Below are 22,032 nucleotides of genomic sequence, written 5' to 3' on the forward strand. Positions count from 1 at the left end.
CGTGCACACTCAGCTTCTCACAGCCTTCTCCTGTCCCCACCTGCAACAGACTCGCACAAACAGGTACATTCTGGAAGATTCTGTACTTCCATTTATTTCCTGTCTCAAACTTTAGGAATGTTCTCCTTTATTAACCCATCAACCTTATAAGACAGGAATTAGGAAAATATTCATATCCAGATTCTTATTTTCAATAAGGAAGTACGAAGTTGCAGCTCAGTGCACCATGAAGTTAAGACAGGGATGGAGACTGCCCAGCACCACCTCTGCTGGAACAGGAAAGTTGATCAGGGAAGAGAATACAGGTCAGTGTGCAGAGGGGGTTGTGGTGGCGAGCGGGTGGGCCAGTCTCCCCACCTCCTTACATTATGCTAATAGGAATGCAGACACATTCAGATGCCAGCTGCAGAGAAAGAAGTCAGGGAATCTTGAAGTCACAAAGTGGGGATGTGAACAGATCTTGCATCACTCAGTCTCCAACAAGGCAGCTGTCTCACACTGTGAAAGAAAATAATCATGAACAGGTTCAGGTCAGTCACATAGTGTTGACGTTCTAAACAGCCCACCACATGTTCAATTTTCCCACTCAAAGAATTCCCATAACCCTATGCGTGTCCTGTCCCCCTAACACCTCTCCTACTTCAGGTCTTCAGGGTCTCACCTTGAGGATCCGTGAGAGACACATCAGAGCCTTGGGCACTGTTACTGCTTGGGGTAGAACAAAAGAGGACATGGTCAGAGCCCATAGGAGATGAGACTAGAGGAGGAACTATGGGGTGGGTGAGCTCCCCCATGGGCTCCTATCTACACTATCCCAAGTGTCTCATGGATCAACCTCCCAAATCAAACTTACTTTCAGACTGAGTGTAGCTCCCTCTTTTCTCACCTGTGGTAAGAAAACAGGGAGAAGCTTAGGTCATGAGATTCTAGAGGAACCCCCTAGTCCTGGACCACAGGGAAGTTTCCAGAACCATGACTGAAGACCCAGGGTAGGATCAGGAAATGTGAAGAAACAAGATGTGTGGGGACTGGACCAAATGCCCTCCTGGACCTCTGTCTTCAGCAGGGACCTTCCTCTCTGACCTTTAACTGCTGGGAATCAGGTCCCCAGCACTAGAACGATCAAGGTGAAAAAACCTTTTGTTTTCACAAATGCTTTACAAAAGACTGTTAGCAATCAGCTCCAGAGTGGCAAACTCATGTGAGTGGATGGTACTTCCCATTAACGAGAAAGGGCAAGCTCTACCTGGGGCTTGAAACCCGTCAGTGGGACAAGAAAACTTACATCCTCCCACTCCCTTCCCTACCTGAGTGCTTTTTCCTCCATATCACAGCTCCAGTGACCACAGCTCCAAGGAGAACCAGGCCAACAATGATGCCCACAATGGGGATGGTGGGCTGAGGAGGCGGCTCTGTGAAGGGAAGGGAAGGTGAAGGGTTTTGACCTCAGGCTTGAGTCCTGACCTTGGTGAAGTTCTCTAGAAGGGCTTCTGCTTTCCTTGAGCAGAGGGGGCCCCATCCCCCTCCTCACCCCATCTCAGGGTAAGGGGTTCAGGCAGCCCCTCATGCTGCACATGGCATATGTATCTTTGTTCCTCTCCAGAAGGCACCATCACAGCCACCCACTTCTGGAAGGTTCTGTCTCCTGCAGGCCTGGTCTCCACAAGCTCTGTGTCCTGGGTCAGGTCCTCCCCATCACGCTGCCAGGTCAGGGTGATCTCTGCAGGGTAGAAGCCCAGGGCACAGCACCTCAGGGTAACCTCACTGCCAGAGTTGGGGTGGTGGGTCACATGTCCTTTTGGGGGTTCTGAGGAGGAAGAATCAGAAAATTCACACTTCTGTTACCTCCATGAGCCACTAAAGCAGCATCATGTGACCATCCTGAGAACTGACAACACAATTGGTTTGGAAGGAGGAAGCACAAAACCCAGACAACCAGCTTGGACTTGGGGATCTGGGATATAATCTCCTATTCCTTGTAAAGTTCCAGAATCAGGGTGAGAGCCTGGTAGAAGGCTCCAGGTCTCTAAGATGAGAACACAGACTTCTGGTCCTGACCTGGGTGGAGGATGAATGATTCAGAAAAGTGGGAGTGGGACCTGCAAAGATGTCTCAGGCCAAGAACAAGGCCTTGAGAGAGCAAGTCATGGTTCACAAGATGGCTGCCAGAGTCAGAGGGAACCAGCGATGAGTGACTTCAGGGATGGTCTCCCCTTCTATTCCTGAAGAAACTGGGTTCCTTAACTGTCCTTTAGAGAAGGGCGGGTCCTCTGGTCGAGTCATTAGTACAGAATATGAAAATGTGAGTGGATTCTTCTCTCTCCTGAGGGGTGGTATTCTGACACTGATCCCATTTTCCTCCCCTCTTTGTGGGATGTCACACCCAGCCCGAAGGGAGATCGGGAGGCCCCGTGGCCCCATGTACCCGCGCGCTGCAGCGTCTCCTTCCCGTTCTCCAGGTATCTGAGGAGCGACTCCACGCACCTGCCTTCCAGGTAGTTTCTGTGCTGCTCCGCCACACCGGACGCCTCCCACTTGCGCCGGGTGATCTGAGCCACTGTGTCCGCCGCGGTCCAGGAGCGCAGGTCCTCGCTCAGGGCGATGTAATCGGCGCCGTCGTAGGCGAACTGACTGTACCCGCGGAGGAAGCGCCCGTCTGGCCCCACGTCGCAGCCACAAAGCCACTGGTAGGTGTGAGACCCTGACCCCGTCCCCGTGGTCAGCCCTGAGCCCGCCCCAACACCCTGCACAGATTGAACCTAAACTGAACATGAAATCGGGTAAAAGTCTCCGCCCGCTCTTCCCGGGTCGGGGGGCGGGGGCCGGGCGGGTCCCGCAGCCTCGGGGTGAATCTCGGACCCGGATACTCGGGGAGACCCCGGCCCGTCCGTGGGGGTGGGGGTCGTGAGGTGAACCCGGGCCCGCGTCGCTCACCGGCCTCGCTCTGGTTGTAGTAGCTGCGCAGGTTGTTCAGGCTCACTCGGAAATTCTGTGCGTTGCCGTTGAAGATCCGCGTCTCTTCTTCCCAATATTGCGCCCCCTCCTGCTCCACCCACGGCGCCCGCGGCTCCGCCCTCGGATTCGCGGCGTCGCTGTCGAACCCCACGAACTGCGTGTCGTCCACGTAGCCGACGGCGATGAAGCGGGGCTCCCCGCGGCCGGGCCGGGACACGGCGGTGCAGAAATACCTCAGGGAGTGGGAGCCTGGGGGCGGGGAGGGGCTGAGACCCGGCCCGACCCTCCTCCCGGCGCGGGTCCCGGGTCCGAGGGTGATGGGGTAGGGGGCAAGCGGGTCTGAGACAGAAAAAGGGCGCCGGGGCGGAGAAGGGCGGGGACTTGGGGTGGAAGGAGGAGTGGGCAGGAGGCCCAGCGGGGTCAGGACGGGGCGGGGGTCTGGGCAGGTGTCAGCGGAGACGCGCCTTCCCCGGGGGTCCTGAGCCTCCGCCGCGCTGTCCCCTCGCTCCGCCCCCCGCAGAGGCCGTTTCTTCTAGACCCCGCACTCACCCGCCCAGGTCTTGGTCAGGGCCAGGACCCCCGAGAGCAGCAGGAGGGACATGTGGGACGCCATGACCCACCTTCTCCGAGTCTGGAAAGAAGGTGAGTTGGGCTGGTTGGTGGAGACTTTATAACCCGGAACCGCGGAGACGCTGATTGGCTGCTCTAGAAACCGGACACGCAATGGGAGTGAGAACTGGGGCCGCGTCATGAGTCTCCAGGCAGGAGGACCCCTGAACACAGGTTGTGAGAGGGAGAAGTGAAACTCGGGGAGATGAGGACTCTCCAACACTGAGCCTCCCCGCCCCAGACACCGCCCCCGAGCCTGAGACCCTGAGCCACGTCCGGGGACCTGGGACTTTGCCCTGACCCCTCTCCTCCTGCACCCAGAGCTCTTTGTCACACTGTCTCCCTGAGTCCTGGCCCAGGAGCTGTGTGAGTCAGTGATTCTCAAGCATTTTGGTTTCAGGGTATCTATAAAGTATTACAAATTAGTGAGGACCCCAAGGATAATTTTATGTTGGTTATATCTATCAATATTTACTGTACTAGGAATAAAAGTTTTTAAATATTTTTATTAATTTATTTAGAATAATATTCATAATCCTTTGCAAGTTAACAGAAATAATGTTTTTGGTGAAAGTAACTGTTTCCCAAAATAAATGAAGTAGTGAGAAGAGTGGATCTTTTCACATTTTACATTTCTGCAAGTCTCTGTTTTGTCTGTCTTATTAGAATACCACTGGGTTTTCATATTTGCTCTGCATTTAATCTGTTATTTTGGCTGAAGTATATGAAAAAAAAATACAGTCTCACAGAAATATGTGGGAGTAGTATATTTTTAATAACCTTTTCAGATAATTGTGAATATTCAACTTTGATAGTAAAATAAAAATGCACAAGTGATAGTTTCTCAAGTGTTATTTGTGAAGTGGAACCTGAAACATTGACTATTTCCTATTCTGTTACTTTAAAATCCACAGAACTATTTTGCATGTTGAATGGCTCTTGTAGTAATGGATGATTTTTTGAAGTAATGCATTGTTTCACCGTCATATAGATTTTCCCATGTTGATGCATTTTACTACAAATTATCAAAATATCACCTTTGTTAATATTACCGCAGATCCCAACAGGCAATTTTGTCAGTACTGGGAAGCTGTCAAGCTTATGTGGTGGGACACAAGTTTTCCAAAATTCTGGTTTTCTCTTGAGAGCTTACATTTTAGCAAGGCAATAAGTACTGTCAGTTGTTACCTGCCCGTTGACTGTCTTGAAGGGAGACGCTCACATTCATTTTGAGAAAGTGTGTGCCAATTAACCAAGTCTAAATAATCAGAGTTTCTGTCTTTCATTCTTTGAGGTAAAAATGGCATTCCGTAAAAAAGAGCCTACCTCAGCTCACACAAATTATTTTCTTTGGACATAATACTTGGGAATGTAGGAGAAGGGATTTATGTGTACTTCTCACGTCATCATATAAGATATTTTTAAAATGTGGGTAAGGATAATGATTTGGTAAAGATAATTTTTAATGCTTCAACCAGGATGATTTGAAGTAAGTGTTTTTTTTTTTTTTTTTTTCTTTTTCTGCAAGTAAGTGGTGGTGAAGATAACTGCCATTGCAGTTTGGTACCATAGCCTCTATTCTTAGTCAGTTTTATGTCAGTGCAAATGTCAACATAGTGAAAGCCAAATGATGTCTAGTAATATTGTGAAAATAGTTTTGACCTCATGGATCCCGTGGAAGGGTCTCAGTAACTTCAAGGGTTTCATGGACCACAGTTTGGGAACTGCTATTCTGAATAAACCAGAGAGAGTCAGCCAACTGGTTCTCACCTTTGCCTCCTCTTCGTTTCCCAGAATTCCTCTCCCTGAGTTTGGACTCCCAACCTCCCAAAACTTAGTTTAGAGCATTGCCCCTGGTCTCCTCTGAAAGAGAAATCACCACTAGAAATTTGATGCCAGAGAGTGTCCTCAGTCTGGGAAAGGAGGTAGAAGGACAGATACTCCCCCTTTGGAACTGGGAGCAGTTTGTGCCTGAAGGCACTAGACCCACTGATAGCCTATTCTGGTTTTGTTATACACTGGCTTACTATGTACTCATATCTCAAACAGAAATCTGACATATCTCTAAGAGAAATAATATTGGCACTTTTGTTTTACATAGGTCTAATGCATCTCTCTTGAGGCCCACAAAGTGTGAAGAGCAGTATGTCCAATAGAATGGTCTATGATGAAGGAATTGTTGTATATCTGTACTGTCCAATATGGTAGCCACTAGCTACATGTGGTGTCTGAAGTACAGGTGTATACATCTGTGGAACAGGGGTCTGGGTCTCTGGGGCTCACTGCAGTGACTGAAGGTGGAGTGAAGGAGTGGAGCACAGCAGTAGCATGGGCCCTGGGATGACAAGGTGCAGCAGTGGCTTGGGCCCAGGGGGCAGGGTGCAATAACAGCAGGCCCTTGGGATGGCAGGTCAAAGTCAGGACTTAAGACCCAGGGGAACAATCATAGAACAACAGCAGAAAGGCCTAGTTATGGCCCCTTAAAGACGCCTGTAAGGACTTAGGGGCCAGGGTGCAGAGCAGCAGCAGAGCAGCCGCGGTAGTGTTGGGTCAAAGCCGTGACTGGTGGCATGGAGGCAGGGGCGCAGAGCACCAGCAGCTCCACTCAGGGCCTGTACATGACCAGGCGCTGTGGCATCCCAGACCCGGAGAGTGGGGCACTGTTGCAACTGGGGTCTCTGTGGCAGGTCTCACTGCAGTGACAGCTCTAACCCCAGAGATGACACATAGTGGTGGGATTCTGAGCAGCTCTGTCAACTGGGATCAGCATTGGTGAAGACTAACGGGGGCTCTTGGTAGCAAAGAGTGCAAACGTCCATTGCAGTGAGGCTTGCTTGGGTTCTCCTGCTTCCTTTTCTCCATGGGGTGAAATCCCTCTGACAGGATCCCCCTTGGCACTGAGCTGCTCTGGACAGGGGAGTGGAGGGATGCAGGTAAAATGCTTTCTATGTGCCATCCTCGGCTTTTGAGCAGCGCAGGGTTTTTGCTGCTGCTTCCTGTAGTACAGAGCTTTCCCAGAACTGTTTTACAGTTTGTAGTTGTTTATTGATTATTTTTGTTGTTTTTTGTGGGGGAAAGGAGTTTTGGGACCTCCTCACTCTTCATCTTGCTTACGTCATCTCTTCACACCAAAGATTTTAACAAACTATGTGTGGGTATTGGTAATGCTCTTACTAATTATCTATTCACAAAAGAGAAGGTGCTGAGAAACATATACTACATTTTTGAAGAGAAATTGAAGTGATCACTCTTCTGATAAGTTTTGCAAACTGTATTTGAATAGTAGTCAAACACTTTATGCTTGATTAAAATATTCCTGGATTTAAGGATTTTTGGAATAATGTTTCAGGATATGTTTGTCAAAACTGTCTTTTGCTAGAGAACTGTGATGTTGTTAAAGCTTAAATATTTTAATAAAAATATAACACTAAGAGAAATATTTTAAATGAATGCAATTAAATCTTTGTGATGTGAGTAGCAGGCTGCATCTCGGGGTACACACAGATTATATCTTCTGGAGCTTCATCATGCTATACAGGGAGGTGGTTTTAAGAGGTCAGCTCTGGAGTAGGTATTTCTGGATTCAAAACCCAGCTAGCACCTATTAGCTGGAAACCATTTGAAAGTTACTTAACATTTTCATATAACAGTTATTTTAAAACGGAGATAATAATATCTGCCTCAGAATTAGTGTGAGGATTACACTAGATAATCTGTATGAAGCATTTAGATCAAATTTGATACAAACTAATTGTAATAGCATTTGTAATAGCTAACCATTGTAATAGCAACACTTGTGTAAGTAAAGCAGGTTTATTGTGTTGAGGATTGAAGTCATTTCTTTCAAAAAACAGAATAAATAATACAGTGATGTCATGAGAGAAAATATCACAAAATTGTTTCCACTTGTTTATTTAGAAAATAGGTCTTCATGGTCTCCACATTCACCTAAAACATTCAATCAAAAGGCTTGACATTGTTTAGCTGATGCACTTGCATACAATGAAAAACTGCATATAAGTGGCATTTAACCAGATAATGTAATCAAAATACAGTTATGAGAAGTAGAATAGGTTATCTGTAGCCCCAGATGTATGTCACATTACACAATTGAGCATATTCCTGTAATGTATATTTAATGTCATAGATTTAATTATATTCTAAAAGTTGTACAGGGATTAAGAAATTGTATCAAGTCTACTCTAAATCTCCTAAATGAAAAAAAAATTAATCATTTTAGTCTACATGTTCATTACAGAAAAAGTAGAAAATACAAATGTTCACACAGAAAAAAATCTCTAGGTAATCCTACCACCCAGTCATAACCTCGGGCTGAACTTTGGAAGGGAGAAGTGTACAGGCAGGGAGTAGGTTTTAAAGATTATTTGCAAGCAAATGCAAACATGCACATTATTTTTAATTGTTTTGTCTCTCTCTCCACCTTGGCTTGATTTCTTTGGGCTTGATTCTGTGTCTAATGAACACTCTGTGTGTTAAATGTAGGAAGGAAACGGTGCCCTTAAATAGAAGGAGATGGCGAACAAAAGACTGAGTATATATTGGAGAGAGGACATTGGATAAACAACAATACGTCTCCTTCTCTTTTAGAAGTCAAAATAAGAGAGAATTGGATCAAATTGTAGCACAATAGGATTACATTTGATACGAGGAAAGATATATTGGCTTTGAGGGTAGGGAGATTCACAAATGGCATCCTAGGGAAGAAGTGGATTAACATTTTTTTTGTAGTGACTGCTATCTGTCAGGTACTTTACACATATATTATTTAATTTAATCCTATAGCAGCCCTTTGAAGGACACACTATTTCCTTCTTTTTTTTTTTGGTGAGGAAGATTAGCCCTGAGCTAATGTCTGTTGCCAATCCTCCTCTTTTTGCTGAGGAAGATTGGCCCTGGGCTAACATCTGTGCCCATCTTCCTCTACTTTATATGTGGGACACCTGCCACAGCACGGCTTGATAAGTGGTGCATAGGTCTGTGCCCGGGATCCGAACCTGTGATCCCCGGGCCGCTGGAGTGGAGCACAAGAACTTAGCCACTACGCCATGGGGCCGACCCCTATCTCCTTCTTTTTAGAGGCAATGAAAATGAGGCTCAGATAAGTAAGGCATTATGTCCGAGTTAACGTTATTTATTGAATGAAACATGGGAGACATGGACTTAGGTCTCATCTGTTTCTTAAGCTGTAGTGAGGGATAGATTTAGGTGTTGCAGGCCTGAAGATGACACATTTTTGGGAACCCTTTGAGGAAAAGAATACAAAAAGATGATAAGTTTGCAAATTTTACAAAAATATATGGACATAGAAACTTATTTCCAGGATCCCTCCTGGACTTTGGAAGAGTTTTGTTCAAATGAGTGTGCAGAACTTAAATTTCTTAGCTTGAAAATTCTGTCTTTGTATACTGAAAACAATACACAAACTATGAATTATGTGACAGTTTAACAGAAGGTAGAGGTACTTTATCTAAAACCATCAGAGACTGTTTTGATCAGGGAACAGTACACTGACAGCGTGACATAACCTAAGGCTGGGGTTTACAGAGTTGCCCCAAATGGAAGAAAGTGTAAGGTAGGAAAAAAATCTGGCTGACAGCCAGAGGCCACATGTCATAAAGTCACCTCATTTTCATCAAGAAGCAAATGCCATTATTCAAAACAAAGGGGTGGGGTGTATGCTTCTGCAAATAGTGGTGTAGGTAATTTGGAGCACCTAGCACAGCTGCCTGAAGCAGTAAGGTGTAAACAAGTAGTGAAAAATTATCTGACCAGATCTGGAGGTATTTGGAGGCTCAGGGAAGTAAGACCTATGCTTGGACCTGCTTTTTTTGGGGGAATTTACTGATTTCAGAGGGGACATCGAAAAGCTGAATGGATGCACAGCCTTTTTTTTTTTCTTTACAGCCCCTTTGTGTTGAAACCCTAAATCTCTGCAAATATTGAAAAACCTAAGGCTGAAACCAACTCTTGCTATCAGAAGGAACTGTCACTCTTGGTATGTTCCCAAGAAACAAGAATGCATCTGCCAAATCAATGGATATATACTATGTACCTGAAATCCTGTTAATCTGTTCTGTCAATGATACCATGTCTGGCATGACAGCTGTGATCAAGACTACTGCTTGGTTGAGCTTGGGATAGTCTGTGTTCATTATCCAGGAATCATCTTATCTCTGCAGTGGTCTTTCAGTCTTTGAATATTTAATGGGGGGAGCACTAATCTTGGCCATACTTCCCAAGGTGTGGTATTGCTTTGCCTTAATGTCCTAGCCAGATGAAGCAGATTCAAAGGCTTTCACTTGGCTTTCTGTAGAGATCAAGGACCTGATGTAGGGCTACTCTACATTCCAGGTATGCCAATCCCAATTATATACCTAGTGGCTGGGGAATGACTATTGGATGTGTCTCTAGTAACAAATGACTGACTGTAAGGCAGACTCACCATGACTCCAATCATTATCTGGCCTCTGTATGTCCACTCTAACAGGAGGGCCATGATGATGCTTCGGTTTCGGGAGAATAAAAGTTAAGTCAAATGATGTATTTAATGGTCCTTGAAGTACCTGGGAATTCCCCTTTTCCCAGTGTGTAGTCATCTGCATAAATGGTGGTAGTTCCCTTTGAGGAGGAACTGAAGTTATCTTTTCGGTAAATGCTTACCATGGTGTTGCATGCCGATTCTTCCTGGGGGACATGCCTACATTTTCAGGCAATGTGTTCTTTATCTGTAAATTGGCTAAGGTCAAGGAACTGAGCAGGGAATTGTGACATTTTTATTGGAGGAGACCACTCTCAGTCTCCTGCCCCTACAGTCTTGCCGCCTTCTGGCTGTAGATGTCAAACAACACCCTCATTGATTGCTCACTGATTTTGCCCCTAAGGACACCATATTGCATTAACCGTCTCCACCAACTCCCTGTGGGTCAAGACTCCTTGGCTGCTCCTCTGACTTCACTGTTAGTTTTGGAAATTGTAAATTGCTGGATTCTGGTGGTTCACTTCTACCGTCTGTCCTCTATTGCTTTAGAGCCACTTCTTCTACATCACTGTTAATCCAGCTGTGTTATTACCTCTCCAAATCATCAGCCCTGTTCTACAGAGGAGAGTCACCACTGAACTTCTTAGTAATTTTGGTACTCCTCCAGCAGGCATAATTGCCTTGGTGAATGGTGTATCTCCTCTAGGCTCTCATGTAACATAATATTATGGTGGATTATTTGGCCTCATATAATATGTCCATTTCAATATCCCCATTTTCCTTGAGTTTCTTTATTCTTTTCTCTATGATCTGCCAGGGCAACCCAGGCATTTCATCATTGATTAGCATGTTCTCCTGACCTCTCTAGGCTTCTACGAGCCACACTAGCCACAAGTTTGCCACACTCCTAGGGTCTATGCCTAAGAATTCAATGTCCTCAAGTTAATGCATTTTTCTTTATTCAGTTTTATGTTCCAGTTTCTTGATTAAGCACCCTCAAAATCCAATCCCCTGATTACTCCTACTAGTACGTGCTGGCTAATATTTGCGATTCCTTTGTGTTTAATCTCTTTTCTCCCTAACAACCCCAGGGCATCCTTAGTTAACTTATGCAGGGCTTTAACTCTAATGATTGGCTTGGAAGCAAGAAAAGATGTACAGTGTTGTCTATGGTAATATGAAAGATAGAATGGGTATCTACAGAACCCATGGATCTTGCTAATGAAATTACCAGAAAGAATGGTAAACGTTTCAAGTGACTTCTTTGAGTTGACTATTATAAAATAGGGAAGAATGTGGTGAGATAAAGAAACAAAGCAGTCAATTTTCAGGTAAAATAATAAATAAGTAAGGAAGTCAGGACTTTTGAGGCTTAAAAAACTAAACTATATACCAGTCCTAGTTACTCTAGGTGGCAGAAGGTTCTTGATATAAGAGATGGCTTACGGGCAAAGATTAAAATACAGGATGCTGTTAATAGGTAAAGATCTCAAAGATGTGGGTGTAGATCCTTTGCTGAAACCTCAGAAAGATAAAGATAAAGCCTAAAAAAGTTTCTAAAAGTCATAAGATCAGGCCTCCTAGACCCTCTATGCTAGATCAGAAGGCCCCTAAGAATTTTAAAGACAGCTTTATAATTACTTGTAACAAGAGGACAATGTTTCGCAGAATTTTAAGAGTGTCATCCCACAATAACCTGCTTTTCAGCCCTAGGCAGAGAAAGGCCACCTCCTAGAGATTTGTGAGTGTGGCATTTGTCTACTGAGTAAACCTCAATAAGAATCATAACACCCTAAAATATTTTAAAGAGAATTTCATTAGCATCATCACCTGAATTTCATCATTTTTGGCAGTAGGGGACAGAGTTAGAAAAATGTCCCCAGCTGGATTTTACAACTGCTACATTACTGTTATGTGCCTCACAATTTGCCTTTTGGAATGAGATTTTCTCTGGTGGTCATTCTGTACTATCTTACCATTATGTATTGACTGGATGATGGGCAGATAATTTGATTCTTTAGTTCAAAGTTCTTCAGATCAAAAAAGCCATACTTGAGGAACCGTACCCCAAAAGCCCCTTCTGTACTTTGACCTGATTTATATAAAAACCTAGACTTTGAATTGATGCTGCTATGAGATGAGATTTTAGGTTCATTTGGAGCAATAGTATAGTACTTTGTATGTGGGGACAATGGAAATTATTAGTAGTCAGAGTTGGGGCTCTGGTGGATTAAGGATGTTGCAAAGTCTTTGAAGCTCTATCCAATGAAAGGTAGGAATAATTTACTCTCTCTTTCAAAGCTTGGTGTCCTGTGAGTATTTTGGCCAATAAAGTATGGTAAATGTAGCATTAATATGGGACTTTGGTTTTGTCTGAGAGATGACTGGTAGATTTTGCCTTGGTCTGTGGCCCCCATTAAAAGTCTACCCTGAGGCATCCCTGCTGAAGAAGCACATGATAGCCACATAGAAAAACTGAAGAAAGGGAGAATAGAGAAAGAGGTTTTGTCAGCTCCCAGATATCTCTTGACCAGCTATTCAAGTCACCCCTGTCAGTGTATATCTCCGAATGTCAATTATATTTGACTATCCCCGCCAGTATGGATTACTGGGCAAGTCAGTTCAAAAAAAGCCCAACTCCAAGGAACATGATGGACCCAGTGCAGGAAGTAGCCATCCTGGAATAGAGGGACAATATTTTGATGATCAGTGCTTTCTATTGAAAAATAATTGATCAAAAGGGGAAAATGGCATAAGAAATTTTGATATTTTCAAGTATATGGGAAAACCATTCTGGTTTGAACCTGATCTGGCCTGAATTTTATTTGTACCAAAGAAGCCTGACTTACAGCCTGTAAAACATACATTGTACATCTGCTTTAATCATTACCCCAAAGTAAAAAACATAAAGAAGAAAATGTACTCTTTGAAGATAAGAATTAATGCCTCCCCTCCTATGATGCCAGGGTCATGTTGACTCGCTGTGTATGTGCTAATCTGTAACAAATGTCTCTTTGAACATTTAAAGGAATGTACCCCTGTCATGCTTGATGGATGTATCCTTGTTTTGAAATGGTATATAACTGAAAATTGCTCTTCTCTGGAGAGCTTTATTCCCCTGTGAAGGCTGTGAATCACAGGCTGCAGTCCTCAGTTTGGTTCAAATAAAACTCTTCTACTATAGAATGATTATTGATTATTTTCATTGAAATTTCCTTGGTAGTATATGGGAAACTTGAACAAACGAGACACTAGCCTTGGAATTCTAGAGTTGAATTTGTTTTCGGAATATCAATTGATACAACTGATTTCTTACGTATTCTTATGTGTTCTTGAATGAAATCAGAAATACGCCTATATTACCCATGTATTGGGTAGCTGGATAATACTTAGGCCTGTTTGTCTGTGTTGTTCCTATAAATTAACATATTTTCATGTGAGCAATAAAATTATTATGCTAATATGTATTAAAGATTTCAATTTAGTGCCATGTTTACTCAATTGGGAAAGGAAATGCTAACTCATGTATGAGTTAAAGGATATTTTTTTATTTTTATTTTATTATTTTTTTGTGAGGAGTTCAGCCCTGTGCTAACATCTGCCAATCCTCCTCTTTTTTTTTTTTTGCCGAGGCAGACTGGCCCTGGGCTAACATCCATGCCCATCTTCCTCCATTTTATATGGGATGCCACCACAGCATGGCTTGACAAGCAGTGGGTCGGTGCATGCCTGGGATCCAAACCAGCGAACCCCAGGCCGCCACAGCAGAGCGCGCGCACTTAACCACTTGCGCCACCGGCCGGCCCCTTAAAGGATATTTTTAAACAGTATGTCATAATTTCTTTTTCTCAAAGCATGGAGGCAAGCATATAATTAAAACAGATAATTTTGTAGTCACTAATTAACAGAGATAAAATAAGCAATGGTTTATCTGAAGAGTTTTGGAACCTCTATCCCTAGAGATGTCTCATACGTCCACTGAACAAACTGTCAAGGATTACTATAAAATATTGTCAAAAGTGGAGGCAGATTAAAAAAATCTCAAAAGTTGCTTTCTAGCTCATCAATGTGTTATTTTCCCCTCAGACTTTGGTGATGGAAAATTATGAGTTTGAAAACTCTTCCTATGTTTTTGTTTTGTTTTCCTATTTCTATACTTATTTTCACAGATTGCAATGCTAGACAACTGAGAAACTGTAGATAAATTCAAATGAATGATATTTTGAAAGAATGGAGACCATATTGCAGTTACCTCTAGAACCAGAGGGACTCAGTTTGAATTCTAGTTTCAGAACTTATTGCAAAACTGGCAAATTTAATGGTGACTGTAGTTAATAATATGATATTGTATACTGGAAAGTTGTTGAGAGTAGGTCTGAAGCATTCTCACTACACACACAAAGAAATGTTAATGATGAGGTGATTAATGTATTAATTATCTAGATGGTGGTAATCTCTCCACAATGTATATGTAAATCAAATCATCATGTTCTACACTTTAAATATATATAACTATGTTTGTCAGTTATTCCTCAATATAGCTTGGGAGAAAAAACAGCAAAATTTACTTAAATCCTTTGAGACTCAGTTTTCTTGTGTTAAAGTAGGAATGATTTTAGCATTTCTTTCACTGGATGTTTGAAAGAATTAAATGAGCTAATATGTGTGAAGAACTCAGAACACTAACTTACACAGTGAGCACACAATAAATGTTTTTATTTCTATTACATTCATAACATATTATGTAAAAAGGAATTATACTTATAGTCACTTGAGTATAAGATATTAGAGACTTACAGTAGCTGGTCATACTAGCATAAGACTACAAGGGATAAGCAGAAGGTTGTGTTTCAACAGACACTGATCTGCCAGTGACCATCCCATGTCGGGTCAGTTCATGTTTTCCAAAGTGGGCACTGTGAGCAGTCAGTGAGACCAAAGGCAATACCTTAGGCCAGGGGAATCCAGACTATAAGTGTATAACAAAACTCAAAGACAATTAACAGGACTAGAATCTAATATCTACAAAGGTACAACGTAATTTTTTGTCTCCAGTTTACCTTCATTTTTTTTTTAAACCAAAGATAATCACTGTAAAACTAATTGGTTTATATTAAAAATTGGCCTGGTTATTCATAGAAGTGAAAATAAGAATACTCACTGAGAGTTTCTGAATTCTGGAGGGATCAGGTAGGGAGAAAAGTAAATGTTCCATCATTGTTCACAAAGCTATATCTTACCAAATTGTTGATATCTTAAGAGAAAAGATTTCTTTAAATCCAGTTCAGTTTTATGATCTGAAAGTTTATCAGAAACCTGTATTCTGGAGTAAATGTCAGAGGTCTTTCCGTGAGTCTCACTGAAGATGAAAGATATTTGCAAAAGCATCAGAGTAAAACAATAACTGTCTGTAAATGACAGAAAAACTTAAAATGGCATGGTTAAAGATCTGATTACAATGCAATTGACAAGGAAATTTAGTTATTTATATAACATACATTTTAAGATAGTGACTAGAATTATACCAGGACATATCAGATTTTTAGGAATTTTATATAATTTTTAGAACATGTATTAATAACATTTATCCACACAACATAACCAAAGAAGGTTTATCATCATTTAACAATGCTTCTCATGCAATTTGGGAAACATACCAAATAAACCAACTAACCTAATTACCAAATAAACCTAATTAGTTTATTATCTCATTCTTTATAGAAAGAGAGAACAAATTCTTTGATTAGTCCCAGAGATCTCCTGGAAAGTCTCAAAGTTACTTTCAGGTCAAAAGAAAGACTTTATTTAGAATTTGAATTTTGTGGAAGTTGGCCAAAAATATCAAAAGGTTTTAAAAAACTTGGTCAAATAGGATCATAGGTGACTGTGAAACAATGTTAAGTTATCCATTTAATCAAAGTGACAACGGAAGATGTTAAAGGCAAACATAGAAAGTTAAACAGTTTTAAAAAAACCTTGGCTCTCTTAATAGAGACCTCAGCTTTTTGAACATAGGAAATTATTATGACAAAACAGAATCCTTGCATTTTAGGTAGACTTACTCAAAGGTGAAGAAAATCTTTCATAACATCTTTATCAAAGTAATACAAGAAAACTACCATTTTAAGAGAGAGAGAAAACAAAATTCTAGTTTTTGCACCAGCTTACTTTTGATATTAAAACTCATTTACTTAATTAAATTTACTTCAATCTTAGCCAACTTGACTACATAAAACTTTACTTCAATCTTAGCCTACTTGACCTGCATAAAACTTTTTCCTCAGGATTTCTCTTCGACAAACTTTCTACACCTTTCTTTTTTACGTTAAGAATTTGTCCTATGCCTTGCCTCCTTCCTAGTACTTTAGTACAATTTACTTTCTTAACAAACAAACAAAAATATCTCCCTTCCTTATACCGTCTTTACAAAAAACATAAATCTTACTTTCCTTGTATACAGAGATGTTTCTATTTTTTTTTTATATTAGCATCCTGTGGATTGGCAGACTTATAAATACTGTCTAGAAACATGTACTTTCTCACAAAAAATTTCTCATTGTGGCACAAAATATGGTTATTAATAAACGGAAGTATTTTTCTAGTTTCTCTGAAACAAGAAACCAAAAGTAGATAAATCTATGTTTGGTAATTAATTTTTAATATTTTATTTTATGTGGAAATGATCTAGATACTCAATAAATTTATATCATTTAACTTAATTTGGCAAAACTCTAAGGTTTTAAGTTATGAAAAGGTTTCGAAGTTACTTTTATGTATCTATATCATAGCACATAATTATTGATAAAAGTTCACCCCAAAACTTTTATCTTTCTTATGTCTAGTTTGTTTGTTTCCAATAATTATGTTTATATTGCCTACGAAAGCTTCATGAGACATTAGGCAAAATCAGCTATCATTCAAAGCTATTTTTGCTGACAAATTTTGTAACAGAGATAACATGTCTGTATCATATCCAATGGTGATAACTCTGAAAACATGCTTATTTCAAACCAACAAACTTAAATAAGCTTTTATTTACCAAAGATTATTTTATATCATGTCAACTTGAAAAACATCTGAGTTAGTTTCTATTACATTTAGAAATAATTTATATAAGTGCTTACTTTAAACCAATTAAATAGACCTCTTTTAGAAATTATACCATCCAGAGGTAGAAAAATATCACATATATATAACATACAGACATACATAGATACATAGACAGACACAAGCAGAGACTTTAAGTAGTTTTCATTAAATTTTTGCTGTGAATTAGGTACAATACAAAACTCACTATTTATAAAGTAATAGTTGGATCCAAACTGTGTTTCTGGAAGGTAAAATAAATCAAGGTTTTCTGCTTAGAAATTGGTGATGGTCTAGATAAGAATTCCTGGAGAGGTTACAAGCTTTTTGAGATAAATAGGGGAGGTTTGGGAGATTAGTGAATGGGAGTGGGTAAAATCTGAACTGCCTCTAGAGCTGCATTTCCAGTTTTGCAAGGATTTGTGAGATAGGGACAGTTGCTCTCAATTCATCAGAAATTGGATTGTAACTTAAATGACATTATAGATTGATCTACCTTTCCGACTACATCATCGCTCATTTGCTTCTTTCTCTCTGGGTACATAGTTTTATTTTAACTTGGGAAAGGAGTCTTATATATGTAAAAACATTTCCATCAGGCTTTGAATATCAGCTTCCAGTATGGCAGAATTTCTGATCATAAGTTGCTAAATTCTTTCAAATATCTTGTCAGGTTTTAGCCAGAACAAAAGGTAAATATTTCTGGCAATATTAACCAACTCCATTAATTTTTAATTTTAGTTTCCCCTTGAATGTTTAACGGAAAAATGTAGCAGTTTCCCATAATCCTTTCTGAGTCTCATTAACTCTGGGAAGGGCTCATACTGGGCCCTCCTTCAAAGGTAGGTTATGGGGATGTCTGTAAAACCATAACTTAATATACTTTTATATAGTCTTTTCTTTTAGGTACCTCTTATAACTTAATTTTTCATTAGTTTTTGCAACAAAACTTTCAATAAGCATATTTTGGTATTTTGAAGGCTTTGCTTTTAAGTGAAATCTTAAATGACCTTATATAATTAGAGTGTTCCTTCTAATGGCCAATGTAATTCCCCTGAGCCTGGCAGAAGTTTGGTAGGACCCTAGCTGCAAATGGAGTTTAACCCACATTTCTGTACAGCAGTATCTGACTGCAAATGGAGTGCAACCACATTTCTGTCCAACAATATTTTAGGGCACTCAATCCGATGGTTACCAAGCCAATCTCTCAGGACACAAAACAAGCTTAGTAAGATTTTGTTGTTCTTTGTAAATATTTACAGCTTCCAAGACCATGGTTTTAAGCAGTTATGCTGGAAGGTGGCATGTTTGACTCTTTAGAGATTAAAGATTGCATTTAATTTGTCTGTTCCATGGTTCTCAAATATAGTGCACAAAGACAAGTTTTGGAAGTTCAAAGGAGCCCCAGAGTGGCCACTGTCATTTTAAATCATCTTTGGTATTATTGGTCCACTGTGACAAAAATTTATAAGAGGAAGGACCATAGTTCTTAAATATAAAACCAGCTGGAGTTCCTGAGGGAGGTTGATCATATATGGTTGCTCTAGAACAATTGTTCCCCATTTTAGCAATCCAAGACTTAAATTATTTTTCGTCAAATTTGCCCATTTTATTAAGTACTTGTAAGTAAAGGCTCCATACATATTGTACATAAAGGCAGCTGGAGTTCCAGTGGGTGGCTGCCCATCTGGGAGCTTGTCAGCTTTAGAAGCATGGTTTCCCATTTTCTTTTAGTTTCCTTTGAATATAAAGTTTGAACAATTCCTAAGGGTAGTGTAGTGGGTCAAAAATGTGCTGCTTATGAGTGTCGCTTCCTAAAAGGTTGTGAACACTCTTTTATGTGTCTCGGTTTCCGCCACTGGCAGTCTAAAACTGCCATGGGGGCTCAGAGCACTGAATGACCAATCCTTATGTGTGCATCTCTGGAAAGCCATTGATTATTTAATGTGAATGATGATGACAGAGTTCCCTATGGGCTGCTGCACATTGGAAGGATTGACCTCAGACACTTCCACTAGGTTCTCAGTTGCCTGAGAACACTTTGTGGCTGGAAGGTGCAAGTTACCCTTTTCTGTGGAGCTGAATGAGTTCAGCCTCTCATTTTGCTGTCAAACAATTTGTTCAGGCTTTATAAACATAAATATTTCTCAGTTAAAAGCCAAATTAAAAGGTGAGCCAACACAGTTCTCTCCAAATTTCCCCCTAGGTTCCCCTTACCAAGAAAAGTACTGGTACACCCTTAAGACATTAGATCTTAACACTGAAAACAGCTTGAATAAAAGTCAGGACTTCCAACTTAAATAAGGAGGTTTGGATTTCAGGAGAGCTCACTGAAATACCTGAAAAGTACAGTGAAGCCAGGGGGTAATAATGGGCCCGTGCTGGTACCAAGCGGTGGTTCAAAGTAGGCTCCAAGTGGTCTCAGATAAGTTTCTCTAAAATCCTGCCAACTATGCCAAGAAATGTCAATGCAAATGATCAATAATCGTTCTAAAGTGGAGAGTTTTATTTGAGGCAAACTGAGGCCTATGGCCCGGAACTTATAGCTTTCATAGGGGAAGAAAGTGCTCTGGAGAAGAATAATTTTCAGCAGGTTATATAACATTTCAAAAAATATACATACATCAAACATGACAAGGGTACATTCCTTTAATGGTTCAAGGAGATGTGTGTTACAGATGAGCACATACACAATGGGTCAACATGACCCTGGCATCAGAGGAAGGGTGACATTAATTCTTATCTTTAAAGAGTACTGGCATGATGAGAAGGGAAGCATTAACTCTTATCTCCAAAGAGAACATTATCTTCTTTATTTTTTTTTACTATAGGGTAATGATTAAAACAGATGTACAATGTATGTTTGACAGGCTGTAAGTCAGCCTTCTTTGGATCAAATAAAATTCAGGCCAGATCAGGTTCAAACCAGAATGGCTTTCCCATATACTTGAAAATATAAAAGTTTCTCATTTAAGAATTCATTTTTCAATAAACTTGACTGGACTTTCCCATTTACTTTTCCTTTATTCAGTTCCCTCTGTTAAACATATTGTAAACAATTTGAGAAGCAGTACAATTTCACATTCAACTTTCTCATTGCCTGTTTATGCCTCAGAAGAGTTCTATAGATTTCCTCAAGTCAGAGCCTCCTTGTGATCACCCTACTCAAGGCTCCCTTCACTTCCTTGTTCCTCAAAGTAATAGATCAGTGGATTTAGTACAGTAGTGACCTCACCGTTCATGATGGCAATGATCCGATCCTGGTCCATGGAGCTACCTGAGGCGGGATGAATGTAAGTGAAAAGAACAGGAGCATAGAAAAGAATAAATACAATTAAGTGGGAGCCACAAGTAGACAGTGCTTTGTAAAGCATGCTGCAAGAAAGGGTCTTACAGAAGAGATGGGTGATAATGTATAAATAGGAGAGAAGTGTTAGTAAGAAAGAGCCCATGGCAATCGTCCCTGTGACAGTACTGAGTAGCCACTGGTTGAGCTCAATGTTCCCACAGGCCAGCTTCAGCAATGGCTTAACATCACAGAAGAAGTGATGGATATGGTTGGAACCACAGAAGTTCAAGCGAGAGGTCATTGTGGAGTGCAGCAGGGCATGGAAAAAACCAATGGTCCAGATAGTGACAGCCATCTGGGTACAGAGGTGACGATTCATGATAAGAGGGTAATGAAATGGTTTGCAGATAGCCACAAAGCCATCAAAAGCCATTACGGCCAACAACATGGCCTCAGTGCTACCTAGAAAGTGGAAGAAGTGAAGCTGGCTTGTGCATCCCAGGAAGGAAATTGCTTTGTGTGTAGAGAGGAAGTTCTCCAGCGTTTTTGGCAGTGTCACCATGGAGTAGCAGGTATCTAGACATGACAGATTTCCCAGGAAGAAATACCTAGGTGAATGGAGTCTTGGATCAGAGATGACAACCATCAGAATGGCTCCATTCCCAGCCACATTGAGAAAGTAAATTGCGAGGAAAACCACAAAGAGAAAAGGCTGCAGTATTTGAACGTCTGTTACTCCCAGGAGGAGAAATTCAGTGACTGAGGTTTGATTCGGCATCACTTAAAAGGAAAGACAAAAGAATTTATGGAATGCTCTCTCTGATGGGAATTGGAGTCTTTTCAATCTAGGATTTTCCTTCCTAGATGACAATATTTTGAGGGAGAGCATTGTTGTTTTACATAGTCCCAACCTCAGAGATTGTACTATACTTGGATCATTGCACTATCAAATATTAAGGTTACATGTTGATTATGTGCTGTGACTCAACCATTTTTTTCATTATTAAATTTATCGTTAATATTTTTCTTCCTTCCAAGAATTTAGAGCATGTTGCCAACCTATCATCTTCTCTGACTGTGAACATGTATCTTCTGATACAATTTTCCTTTCTTCTTCCTAAGTGGCTCCAACAGGGGGCAAAATTTTAAGTACTCCACCGTACTGCTATCTCATGACCTAGTAAGAAACCACCTAAAGAGTTTTTACTTCAGAAAACTAGACAAGGGAAGAATAATAAGAACTATAAGGAAATCTAATACAAGTGCAGACATTCAGAGTGCTTCGTATACAAGGGGAATCATTCAGTTTGGAAAATTCCTGAGGGGAGAAGAAAAAGATTTGACATGACTAGAATAGAAAAAAAAGTGATTTAACTACGAACACTTCTAGGGAAGCCATGGGATTCTAGGCTTTATAGCTGGAGGAAATTATGAGAAATTATCTAACGTCCACTACACCTCCATGAAAGAGAGGCTTCAAGCGATTCAGAGTAGCTTTCTTTGATAGCCATGCATACTTTGTATATTGTTAAAATTCACCACTCCTGTTTAAGATACAAATGTTATGCCAAATATCATTTTCATTTCTCTGACC

At 40.9% G+C, this 22,032-nt stretch overlaps 2 protein-coding genes across 2 annotated transcripts; both read right to left on the bottom strand.

Moving 5' to 3' along the window:
- Positions 1–641: 641 nt before the first annotated feature.
- Positions 642–3,719, bottom strand: LOC131413313 (patr class I histocompatibility antigen, A-126 alpha chain-like). The gene is made up of 6 exons (XM_058553882.1): positions 3,505–3,719; positions 2,935–3,204; positions 2,426–2,701; positions 1,532–1,807; positions 1,286–1,412; positions 642–708 (listed from the first exon to the last, which is right to left on the bottom strand). Exons 1-6 carry the CDS (start codon positions 3,704–3,706, stop codon positions 642–644), a joined length of 1,218 nt encoding a protein of 405 aa, XP_058409865.1. The 5' UTR covers positions 3,707–3,719.
- A 16,591-nt stretch (positions 3,720–20,310) lies between these two features.
- Positions 20,311–21,216, bottom strand: LOC131413942 (olfactory receptor 12D1-like). The gene has a single exon (XM_058554948.1). It carries the CDS (start codon positions 21,214–21,216, stop codon positions 20,311–20,313), a length of 906 nt encoding a protein of 301 aa, XP_058410931.1.
- Between the last annotated feature and the right edge of the window lie 816 nt (positions 21,217–22,032).

Source organism: Diceros bicornis, chromosome 14, assembly GCF_020826845.1.
Source record: "Diceros bicornis minor isolate mBicDic1 chromosome 14, mDicBic1.mat.cur, whole genome shotgun sequence".
NCBI lineage: Eukaryota > Metazoa > Chordata > Mammalia > Perissodactyla > Rhinocerotidae > Diceros > Diceros bicornis.

What these genes read in the sequence shown, in the direction of transcription:
- LOC131413313 (XM_058553882.1), bottom strand. Translation starts at nt 3,706, where the DNA reads ATGACGCGGCCCCAGTTCTCACTCCCATTGCGTGTCCGGTTTCTAGAG. An exon ending in CCTGACCAAGACCTGGGCGG is followed by an intron (nt 3,205 to 3,504) that starts GTGAGTGCGGGG and finishes CCCCGCCCCCAG; the next exon opens with GCTCCCACTCCCTGAGGTAT. An exon ending in CTACAACCAGAGCGAGGCCG is followed by an intron (nt 2,702 to 2,934) that starts GTGAGCGACGCG and finishes GGACGGGGTCAG; the next exon opens with GGTCTCACACCTACCAGTGG.
- LOC131413942 (XM_058554948.1), bottom strand. Translation starts at nt 21,216, where the DNA reads ATGCCGAATCAAACCTCAGTCACTGAATTTCTCCTCCTGGGAGTAACA.